Genomic DNA, 12,567 nt, shown 5'->3' on the forward strand with positions numbered 1-12,567 from the left:
TAGGTTTTTATATCAGAGCACCATACAGCTACAGGGCACACGGGCCAGCTGGTCTAATCTGCTGCCAAGATACAGGTTGTGTTTGGTTTTAGTCATCCAGGATTGTTGGTTAGTCAGGCTCCTTTGGAAATCCTTCAGTGAAGGAGCTTCCATATCTCCCCCAGGCCTCTGTTCTATTGTTATTCTCCTCTTATCATTAGGAAATTGATCCTGAGTTGCAATCTAAATCTGCCGTGCTGTGAACCCATTGCCTATTTTCCTGCCCTGTGTGGCAAGAGAGAATAACTTGTCTCTGTCTCTTGATGGCGACCTTAAAAGTGTTTGAGTCTCCTCTTAATCTTCTCTTTTGCAAACGAAACATACGCCGTTTCTCCAGCCTTTGCTCGCATGGCTGGCGTTCCGTCCTTCGGATCGTTTCTGTTACTCACCTCTGGATCCTTTCCCATTTCACTGCATCCTTTCTAGACACTGGTGAGCAAAACTGGACACAGTGCTCCAGCTGAGGGTGAGAGAAGAGGGATTCTTCCATCTCCCATGGCTTGTATGCTCTGCCTCCACTCATGCAAACCAGAATTGCATTTTTATTTAAATTTTTGGCAAGGGCAAAGATCCATTCCCATTAGCATGGACTCTGTTCAAGGCAACATTCGATGGAGTTGAGAATTATTTCATTGACCTAGCTACCATCTCTCAGGGAGATGGATTATCTGTGCAGACAGGAAGACCTCTGCCATCCATGTAAATACCGTCAACCCGGAACTCTCTCACTCTCCGTCATTTTCTCCAGCTTGGAATAAATGTGGCTCCTTTCTGCTCTCTCTCCCATTTTTCATCGTCATTTGTCAAATGTGGTAACACACATCACAAGCTCCCCAACCCACCTTCTCTGCCAGTGGTCCGGCCTGTACTACCCTCGAGTCAACTCCCTGAGTCCAAATGAAACAAACAACATTTGAAAAAATAACCCTCTTCTACAATTTCATTTTAAAAAAGAGCTTATTTTCCAGAATATACCAGATGGTGAAGAAAAGTGCATAATTGAAAGCACTAAACTTGAGCATAAAAATGCCTATCACAGGTTTTTTGATGCACCCTAAAGTTTGTCCGAGATTTATTTGCAAGAACTACGTAAGGTAAGGGCAAGTCATCTGTGCTGCTGAACACAACATTAAATGTTACAGAATACATGATGCAGCTCTTCGCTGTTTTATTGTTGTTAATTGGTATTTCTAAGCTGATTTTATATTTTAAATGTACTCTTAAACCTTCATGAAACACCCATTCTGGATTACGACATATTTTAAACTTGGTGGAACACAGACATAATTCTAAATTGATCAGTCACAGAGGATTAGTGTATTCATAAAGATGTTCATTGCTTTTTAGAAAAAAAAGGAACACTTTTAGTTTACTTTGTCTGATCTCCATAACAATAGACATGCTTATAACATTTCTGCAACTTTAAAAAAAAATATGTGGTCAAAGATTTTAGGCAACACAAAGGATTTTATCTTACTGAGAGTATGTCTACACTACCCCGCTAGTTCGAACTAGCGGGGTAATGTATGCATACCGAACTTGCTAATGAAGCCCGGGATTTGAATTTCCCGGGCTTCGTTAGCATAAAGCCGGCGCCGCCATTTTTAAAAGCCGGCTAGTGCGAACCCCGTGCCGCGCGGCTACACGTGGCACGGGCTAGATAGTTCGAATTATCCATGAGGTGTACAGATAGTTCGGAATAGCTAGCTAGTTCGAACTATCTAGCCCGTGCCGCGTGTAGCCGCGCGGCACGGGGTTCGCACTAGCCGGCTTTTAAAAAAGGCGGCGCCGGCTTTATGCTAACGAAGCCCGGGAAATTCAAATCCCGGGCTTCATTAGCAAGTTCAGTATGCATACATTACCCCGCTAGTTCGAACTAGCAGGGTAGTGTAGACATACCCTAAGGTACTTATTTTGCTGGAGTTGTTTCTCTTAAAAATAGTTCATCAAATAGTTAGAAGTAAAGAAAGGGAAAACTATGTGAGAGAAAAGGAATGTTTTCCTTTAAGGGGGTCTCTTAGGGTATGTCTACACTAGCTCGTTAGTTCAAGCTAGGTAGGCAAATGAGGGCAACCGGGGTTGCAAATGAAGCCCGGGATTTAAATATCCCAGGCTTCATTTGCATCTTCTCGGGAGCCGCCATTTTTAAATCCCCCTTAGTCTGAACTCTGTGCCCGTGGCTACATGCGACATGGAGTAAGTAGTTCGAATTAGGATCTCTAATTCGAACTACCGTTACTTCTCATGGATGAGGTGTATCATACGTTAGTTTCACCAGTGCCATGTGCAGAGAGAATCCTTCCCCTGCTCCAACTCACCACTGCTCTACTCATCCACCCTGAGATCCCTCCTTCCTTTTGGACACGTCATCACATTGCAAGCTTATGATGAGCTGATTGTCCACAGTGACCCCCAAATACTTTTCAGGGTCCCTGGGTTCCATAACACAGTGCCCTAGTCTGTGGGCTGGCCCTGAATTCCTTCTTCTGAGAGCATAATTTGCATGTGACTGCGTTAGAATATTTTATTTGCATGGGCCCAGCTCCCCAAATCTTCCCCATCAATTGGCATGGCTGCCCTGGCCTCCTTATTTTAACCAATCCTCCAATCTCTGGGTCCTCCGTGAATTGTATCTGTGCTGATTTCATTCCTGCTGATAAATCACAGATGAAAACATTGGCTAGCATCAGGTCTAGAACTGATCCATGTAGACTCCCCCTAGAAACAGCCCCATTCGCAGACACCGGCCTTTTTACAGCTGTTTTCCAAGGTCTCTTAAGTTAGCCACTTTTTTGGGCCATTTAAAATGTGCTCAAACCATATTTTATAGTGTTTAATTTTTAATAGGGATGTTTTCTGTTACTAAATGGAATGCCTCCGAGAAATCAAAGTCTATTGCATGTTTACCATTTCCCTGGTGAACTAAACATGTTCTCTAACGTATGGATGAAACTGGCAAGCTTTTTCCCACAATCCATGTTGTTGACTGCCATCAATAACATTCCTATCTTTTTTGAACAAAACCTATGCCAGCTTTTCCACTGTTTCATAATCTCGTAACATAATTTTTCTTAAATTCCTTTCATCTTTATTTAGTTTTCTCTTTAACACAGTACTGCCCTAGAAGGGAGGTGAAGTACTGGATGGTTTACCTAGGGTGGTGGTAGAATCTCCATCCCTAGAGGTTTTAAAGTCTTGGATTGACAAAGCCCTGGCTGGGATGATTGAGCTGGGATTGGTCCTGCTTTGGGCAGGGGGCTGGACTTGATGACCTTCTGAGGTCTCTTCCAGCTCTATGGTTCTATGATTCCTATATTTGCCTTTTCATTTTTTTTTATTTTATTTTATTTTTTTGCTTTGCTGCCTCATTGCACCCTTCCGGTTCTGAATGAGATGTGCAGTTGTGTGGACAGTCGGTAACTCTGGTGTATGTCAGTTTAAGGTTCTACTCTTTCATACTTAATAGACTTAAACGCATTCTGTCACTGTGATATGTGTACCTTACTCTGCATATTTGCCAATGAAGAAAAATGCATTTCTTGAACACGTCTATCTTTTCAGACAGATTAACAAGATTCCTTTCACCCTCTAGAAGCTGACCTAACCCCTTTTCTAGGATTCCTTTGTTCTTAATTTACTAAATAACTTCTTTTTTGTGATACGTAGTCCTGCGAAGCATGGAATTTCCTCAGTATCTTTAACATGCCTTATCAAGTTTCATAACTTCCTAGTTATGTTGCTTACTATTTTCCCTTTTGATCTATATTTTTTCTTTAAAATTTCTGCTTCAGTAATGTTGACAGGCAGAATCGAACCTAAGACCTCTGGATTTAGTTCATGAACCTCTACATCATGGGTTTCCAAACTGGGGGGCATGAAGAAATTCCAGGGGGGGCAGGAGGTGACCCAGACTCCTTCCCCGCCATCAATCCCCACCCTAAGTTTTGCTGCTATTTTTGTTTTTTTGGCCCCGGTCAGTTCCGTTTTTTGTTACTCAACAAGTTTTGCTGTTACTGGGGTGGGGGAGAGCAAGGATGTCTCAAAAATCAAAAATGGGGTGTGATACCGAAAAGTTTGGGAACCACTGCTCTACAGCATGAACTAAAAGCCAGCTGGCTTCCAGCAAAGGCAGTAAAGCAGACTCATTATTGTCTCTGTAAGTGGTTTAAATGTCACTAAATGGGATACTGTACAACACCCAGAATATGTGCGGGTTACACCTCAACTTTAGCAATAATACAGGTTTTCACCCAAAACTGTCCACTATCTTGACTGTGAAAGGTGATCTTTTGTGCTGTTTAATAAACTCTTTTTCAAGAACTTCCAAATTTCATTCCTGGTTTTTTGGTCTATTTTTTTTTTTACTTCAGATATGCGGAACCAGTCCCTTTTGAAGCACTAAGGCTGTGTCTACATTGGCATGATTTTGCACAAAATCGGCCGCTTTTGCGCAAAAACTTGCTGCCTGTCTACACTGCCGGGGAGTTCGTGCGCAAGAACACTGATGTTCTAATGTGTGAAATCAGTGCTTCTTGCACCAGAACCATGATGCTCCTGCTCAGGAAAAAGCCTTTTTGCGCAACTGTTCTTGCGCAAGAGGCCAGTGTAGACAGGAAACATGAATTTCTTGCACAAGAAAGCCCGGTGGCTAAAATGGCCATCGGAGCTTTCTTGTGCAAGAGAGTGTCTACACTGGCACAGATGCTTTTGCGCAAAAGCACATCTCTTGTGCAAAAACACATTCCAGTGCTCTCTGAGCAGATACTTTAATGCAAAAACTCTTGCGTTAAAAGTATTTGCACTAAAACTTGCCAATGTCGACGTAACCCAAGTGTCTATAAATGTTACCAGTTGGGAATTGTTCTCAGTCTACCTTAGGCAATTAATTCCATTCTTTATTCTCCCTTCCTCTGTCATATGTCCTCTTCTGTGTCTCTTCTCTGAACTGGACAGCCCCAGACATTTCAAACTGTCTGCATATGGCAGCCTTCCCTATTCCTACCGACCGTCTTTCTTTCTATCTGTTATATCCTTTATAGGGACTGGGTGACCAAAATCACCATGTGCCCAGAGCAGATTTTTCCCCACCGCAATCCTTAGGTATCCCAAGATTATATTTTGCTTTCTAGTGCATAGAAAGAGGTGTTTCCATTCAACTGCTAGGAGACACCCAGGTCTTTTTCCTGAGATGAGTTCTGGTTGGGAAGTTTCCCTCTGGTACATATCATGGCAAAGATTATTTTTCCACTCTCAGATTTTGAGCAATGGGGTGAATGTGGAACACCCTAGAGCACAGATTCCTTAACCCAAGATTCAATTGCAATTCCTACTTGTGTTTCCTACAGGTATAGGAAGGGTTCACCATACCATGACGTGTAGAACTTTTTGGGTGTGTCTAGACTACAGGGTTTTGTCGACAAAAGTGGACTTTTGTTGACAAAACTATACCTGCATCTACACTGCCGCTGAGTTCTGTCGACATAACGTCGACAGAACTCAGCAGTTTTGTTGACGGCTGTAAACCTCATTCTACGAGGAATAACGCCTTCTGTCGACAGAGTTCTGTCGACAGAAGGCATTATTGAATCTACACTGTCCTTTTCATCTACACTCTCATGTCGACAAAGTGGCTTGCTTTGTCGACAGAACTGGATGTAGTCTAGATGCTCTTTGTTGACAGAAGCTTTGTCGACAGTATCTGTTGACAGAACTTCCATCAACAAAAGCCTGTAGTCTAGACATACCCTTTGATGCACAGACCACCATCAAATATGGATGTGGCATTAGCAGGGTCAATTGTTTATAATTAATTTCTCCAAATAAAGTAACAGTCATTTTACAGTCTGTGAAACGAGACCATGAGGAAAGACTCCAATTGTGCATGTAGTAACATGTAGTAACATTGTGTCTCCATCCAGGTATATGCAATGTGTTCTTCAGCTTAGACACTGACAACCTACAGGAAGTCAGGTCAATGCACGGTTCATGAAGAAGCCATCGTTTTGCCTCAGAGTTGGACACCTTCTCCTCTTCTCCATGGCAGATTCCAACACAACCGACTTCACCAACCCCTCCGTCTTCATCCTGCAGGGCATCCCTGGCCTGGAGACAGCCCATGTCTGGATCTCCATCCCCTTCTGCATCATGTACATTATCGCCACCTTGGGGAACTTCACCATCCTATACATTGTGAAGACAGAGCCAAGACTCCATGAGCCCATGTATTATTTCCTCTGCATGCTGGCCATCACCGACCTGATCCTATGCACATCCATTGTGCCCAAAACACTGAGCATTTTCTGGTTCAGTTCCCAGGAGATAAATTTCAGTGCCTGCCTCACCCAGTTGTACTTTGTTCACTGCTTTTTAGTGACAGAGTCGGGAATCTTCGTGGCCATGGCGTTTGATCGCTACGTGGCCATCTGTGATCCCCTGAGACATTCCACCATCCTCACAAATCCAGTCGTGGCCAAGATTGGCTTGGCTGTGGTGCTGCGGGGTGGCATCCTCGTACTTCCATATCTCCTCTTGACAAGGATGTGGCCGTATTGTACAACCAACATCATCCCCAACACCCACTGTGAGCACATGGCCGTGGTGAAGCTGGCTTGTGCCGACATCCGCATCAACAGATACTATGGGCTCTTTGTGGTATTCTCTGTGATTGGTTTGGACGTGTTTTTTATCGCTCTGTCCTATGCGCAGATCCTCAGGGCCATCTTCCGCCTCCCCACCAAGGATGCCCGGCTCAAGACTTTTGGGACCTGCGGCTCCCACCTCTGTGTTATGTTAGCCTTTTACATCTCAGCTCTTTTCTCCTCCCTCATTTACCACTTTGGCAATAACGTGGCTCCACATTTCCACGTTCTCCTTTCCAATGTGTACCTGCTGGTGCCCCCAACACTAAACCCCATCATCTATGGGGTGCGGACCAAACAGATCCGGGACAGCCTGCTCCGCCTTTTTACTCATAAAGAAACCTAATTTCTTCTCCAGGAGCTCTGCCTCTCCAACAGAGCTCTTTGCAGAGTTGGGTAGCAACAGGGTGGAGGGCCCTCTTCTCTGAATCCCTGACTGGGCCATCAAAAATCTATTCAACCCTTTCCTGACTGCACTGTGCTGTGTCAGCGTGGCCACCTGGGTAATCCTATTGTGTACAGCTCACTCATTGATATGGATTTCCCCTCCATAATCCCTCATCTCTGAACCCCTGAGATCCTGCCCCCTGTCCTGCCTCTTCCTTCAAGGCCCCTGCCACTTTCTACTGTCCTTCCTTCCCCCACCATTCCCTGGATGATTTACCACCTTCTTCCCCCTCACCTGGGCTCCCTGGCTCCGGGGAGGGACTGGGGGCTGGTGCAGCCTGACAAGGAGACTGCTGTGAGGGCAGGGAAAATGCAGTTCTGAGGCCAAGAAGTCAGTAAGGAGCGGAGGAGGAAGACAGGCAACAGGGGGTTGGGGCTGTGTGGCAGGTGGAGAGGCTGAGCATGATACAGTGTATGGGCCTAACACACAGCTCCAAAGTCCTGAAGGAGGAGACCTTTGTGTGGCTCATTTCGTTAGCTCCCATTTCCCGTTGGTTCCTCCTGATGGAAGGCAGGTGAAGGAGAAAGGAAGAGCCTGAGTCATGGGCCTGGTGGAAGGCCTGAGACCTGAACCAAAGTCAGCAAGAGTGATAGACAGGCCTTGTCAAAAGCAGATGTTTGCCTGCAAGTCAGTGTCCAGGGCATGAACTCGGCACTGTGATAGCACATGAAATATGTAAGTACATTCCAGCAGGACAGGAGAAGGACACCCTGAGACAAATGGACACCCAAATGATAACATGCATCTGTAAATGTTGGGCTACCTCAGATTAACGCTTAGTCTGGCCTAGAAGGTAATAAGGATCCATACTAATGACTGAGCAGAATCCATTGTCACGGGTCCAAATGCATAGGGGCTCAGGGGATGTCTGATTACTGACAAATGTTGCTTCACAACACACCTGACTCGGGTGCCTTCGTATCTTATCTGAGTCTGTGGACTTTGGGGGCTTCCTTTAAACCTATTGTGCTAGTTACCTGCACAGAGCTGGCACGATATACTGAGAGAGCCTACGAACATGCACTCAGATGAACGTTTATCATCACTGATGGAGCAGGAAACCTGTGAGGACACCACACCAGTGAATCCTGAAATTACATAAGAACATAAGAACAGCCACACTGGGTCAGAGCAAAGGTCCATCCAGCCCAGTGTCCAATGCCAGGTGCCCCAGAGGGAGGGAACACAACAGGTAATTGTTACATGATCCCTCTCCTGTCATCCATTTCCAGACGAATAGAGGCTAGGGACACCAATCCTACCCATCCTGGTTAATAGCCAGCGGTGGACCTAACCTCCATGAATCTATCTAGCTCTTTTCTGAATGCTGTTAAAGTCCTAGTCTTCACCACATCCTCTGGCAAGGAGTTCCACAGGTTGACTTTTCCGTTAAAAGCATGTGTGGAAAATCATGCCAGTTTAGACGTAGCCCTGGAGGTTAGATCTATCGCTACTCATTAACCAGGATGGGTAGGAACGGTATCCCTAGCCTCTGTCAGGTTGGAAATGAGTTACAGGGAAGGGATCACTTGACAATTCCCTGTTCTGTTCACTCCCTCCCGGGTATTTGGCATTGGCCACTGTGGGCAGACAGGACACTGGGCTAGATGGACCTTTGGTCTGACCCAGTCTGGCTGTTCCTATGTTCTTATGACGAAGTGGGCTCCAGTCAATGAAAGCATATGCCTAAAGAAACATGTTAGTCTTTAAGGTGCTACCGGACTCATTATTTTTGAGGGAAATTGGAGTCCCTTCCATTTCCAGAGGACAGAGACCAATGAGATAAAAGAGGTTGGACACTGTTATGGACATGCTGAGAATAGGCAGACTCACCGTATAAAAAGGGGGTGTCCAGACTCGAAAAATTGAACTCGCTCTAGGGGAGACTCCAGCAGGAACCCCTCGTCTACTGGAGATCAAGCCATGGGTGACACTTTGGACCCTGACACTGTTATCAAAGTGTGAGTATGACTGTATTTGTAATGGGGTCGCAGGTCTGTACAGAAATTGTATATACTTGGGTAACTGTAACTTCAATAAGACGTAGACAGTAGACTAGGCCTTCTACTGATGAGTGTCACGGCCCTTGGTTGGTATGAGTTCCTAGAGACACCAACACCAAAGCAAGTGATTTTCACTCTGGTCAGCGTGGAACTGTAGCGGCCAGAGCTGAACTCAGCATGAAGCAACACGAAGCTATAAACACAGGTCACATAGGCTCACCCCGCCATCAATCACTCGCGCGCCAAGCAGGAGGACTTCCCGAGGAGTCATGTTGCCCCTGTCCGTTTGTGCCAAACCCACTGGTCATGTGGTCTCTGTGTTCTCTTGGGGGGAAAAAGACGGCGCATCGATTGACACATTGCAGAAGATGCAAATCACTTTGTCAGATGCACGAAGAGAAAGAGAAAGAGAAAGAAACAGGTAGAGGGATACAGAGAGAAAGAGCAACATCAGGGTGCGTGAGGACAGGACGCTGAGAATACCAACAGTGAAAAATTACTTAAGAACGTAAGAATGGCCAGATGGGGTCAGACCGAAGATCCATCCAGTCCAAAACCCTGTCTGCCGACAGTGGCCAATGCCAGGTGGCCCCAGAAGGAGGAATCATCAAGTTATCCCTCTCCTATCATCTATTTCTATCCTCTGACAAACAGAGGCTAGGGACATCATCCCTGCCCATCCTGGCTAAGAGCCATTGATGGACCTAGCCTAACTAGAATATATCTAGTTCTTTTTTGAACCCTGTTAAAGTCCTGATCTTCACAGCATCCTCTGGCAAGGAGTTCCACAGGTTAACTGTGCACTACGTTAAAAAACCTTTCCTTTTGTTTTTTCTAAACTTGCTTCCTATTAATTTCATTTGGTGACCTCCTAGTTCTTATATTATGGAAACAAGTAAATAACTTTTGATTATTCACTTTTTCCAAACCTAATGGCTTTGTCTACACTGGCCCCTTGAATTTCTGGAAAAGCACTGACGATCTACTGTAAAATTGTCAGTGTTTTTCCAGAAAAACTCTGCTGCTCCCGTTCAGGCAAAAGTCCTTTTTCCAGAAAAGGGCCAGTGTAGACAGCACAGTAGTCTTTTCCGCAAAAAAGCCCCGATCGCGAAAATTCTTGAACGATATCTGCTGATTTAGGGTGAGTCTACACTGCAGGGCTTAACTCGAAATAAGCTATGCAAATTGAGCTACGTCAATTGCGTAGCTTATTTCAAAATAGCTTATTTCGAAGCGAAGAGTGAGGGGGGATTTGATAGCAGCCTTCAACTTCCTGAAGGGGGGTTCCAAAGAGGATGGAGAGAGGCTGGTCTCAGTAGTGAGGGATGGCAGAACAAGGAGCAATGGGCTCAAGTTGTGGTGGGAGAGGTCCAGATTGGATATTAGGAAAAACTATTTCACTAGGAGGGTGGTGAAGCACTGGAATGGGTTCCCTAGGGAAGTAGTGGAGTCTCCATCCTTAGAGGTGTTTAAGTCTTGGCTTGACAAAGCCCTGGCCGGGTTGATTTAGTTGGAATTGGTCCTGCCTAGAGCAGAGGGCTGGACTTGACCTTCTGAGGTCTCTTCCAGTTCTATGATTCTATGAAATTGGGAGGATCTACACAACACTTATTTCAAACTCGAGCACTCTTCCTCCAACTTCCTTTACTCCTCGTTCAATGAGGGTTAAAGGAGTTGGAATACGAAGTCCTCCAGCTTGACTATTTCAACATTATTTCAAAATAATGCCTGCTGTGTAGACGTGGACTAAGTTACTCTGAAATAATGCTAGTGATTCCAAAATAATTTTGCTGTGTAGATGTATCCTTAGTCTCCATTACACATCATAGGGATTATGTTTTCCAGCATTTATTGCTTTGCATTTCAGTCCACATCTGTAGATCCACTAATCTATGCTGGGCATTTCCAGAGTACCTGACTCAATGGAGAAATAAACATTCACTCTAATTTTCTTCCAAATCAACTATAATTTTTACACAAGTGCACAGAGCAGCCAATTCCTCCCTGACTCAGCCCAGAGCCCAGGAGTTCTCCTCGTCCTTTGGGAAAGGCCCTTAATTGCTGTTTGCTTCTAAAACTGAACAAACAGCTCAGAAGACCAGACAGGCTGGTCTCCAGCCTCTTTACATTCGGATGCTGCTTCTCCCTTAGGGGTGGTGCAATTGCCTCTAGGACGGCCCAGATCTATATTATTCACAGTGCAACCCCTGCGTTGCTCTGGTGCGGGACGCTGCTGCAGACGCTGGGCTGAGAGAGGTGCGGGATGCAGCTGCCTGAGGGGGTTCCCAGGGAAGACACGTCCCTCTCAGCACTCACAGGTACCAGCTCTAGCTGAGGGGCTTCCCTGCTCCACAGCCCCAGGGCAGCGTGGGTGTGATGAGGGAGAGAAACTGTCGGTGACTCTTTCTCTCCTTCATAGCCTGGATGATGCATGGACTCCAATATTATGAGCCAAAATTTCCTACTTTTAAGTTCCATCCCTTTTCGATTGCCTTCACCTCCAAATTTGCTGCTGTGATGGACCAACGCCCTCTCCAGACATGAATATACATAACGCAAAGGTGCTTTGAACAAATGATTTTGTATAACCCATCACTCCTGGAGGGAGGGATAGCTCAGTGGCTTGTGTGTTGGTCTGCTAGGCCTAGGGTTGTGAGCCCCATCCTTGAAGGGGACATCTAGAGAAAATCTGTCAGGGAAGGTACTTGGTCCTGCAGTAGGCTGGACTTGATGGCCTCTCAAAGGTCCCTTCCTGTACTATGATATAGGTATATCTCCATGTTATAATCTGCTGATTCTGTTTCTTTACTGTGTGTGTAAAAGTAAACATGTGGGCTACATCTACACTGGCATGATTTTCCAGAAATGCTTATAACGGAAAAGTTTTCTGTTAAAAGCATTTTTGGAAAAAGCGCATCTACATTGGCAGGATGCTTTTCTGGAAAAACACTTTTTAAGGAAAAGCGTCCATGGTCAATCTAGATGCGCTTTTGCGCAAAAAAGCCCCGATTGTCATTTTCGCGATTGGGGCTTTTTTGCGGAAAAGAAATCTCTGCTGTCTACACTGGCCCTTTTCCGGAAAAGTTTTCCGGAAAAGGACTTTTGCCCGAACGGGAGCAGCATAGTTTTTCCGGAAAAGCACTGATGATTTTACATTAGATCGTCAGTGCTTTTCCGGAAATTCAAGGGGCCAGTGTAGACAGGTGGCAAGTTATTCCGGAAAAGTGGCTGATTTTCCGGAATAAGTGGCCAGTGTAGACACAGCCGTGGAGAGGGGGATACTTTGTGGGGTTAAATGTGTGAATGAAAGACATGGAGGTTATGTCTACACTGTCAGGTTCTTGTGCAAGAACACATCCACATGGCCATGTGCTTTTGTGCAAGAGCATCCATGGCCATGTGGACGCTCTCTTGTGCAAGAAAGCTCTGATGGCCACTT

At 45.4% G+C, this 12,567-nt stretch overlaps 1 protein-coding gene across 1 annotated transcript; it reads left to right on the forward strand.

The window, feature by feature from the left end:
* The first annotated feature begins 6,024 nt into the window (after positions 1–6,024).
* On the forward strand, positions 6,025–7,023 carry LOC102450268 (olfactory receptor 52E4-like). Its single transcript, XM_006127838.2, has one exon. The coding sequence runs from the start codon at positions 6,025–6,027 to the stop codon at positions 7,021–7,023; it is 999 nt and encodes a 332-aa protein (XP_006127900.2).
* Positions 7,024–12,567: the final 5,544 nt, after the last annotated feature.

Source organism: Pelodiscus sinensis, chromosome 1 (genome assembly GCF_049634645.1).
Source record: "Pelodiscus sinensis isolate JC-2024 chromosome 1, ASM4963464v1, whole genome shotgun sequence".
Classification (NCBI taxonomy): Eukaryota; Metazoa; Chordata; order Testudines; family Trionychidae; genus Pelodiscus; species Pelodiscus sinensis.

Coding starts and splice junctions, on each gene's coding strand:
- LOC102450268 (XM_006127838.2), top strand. CDS start 6,025: ATGAAGAAGCCATCGTTTTGCCTCAGAGTTGGACACCTTCTCCTCTTC.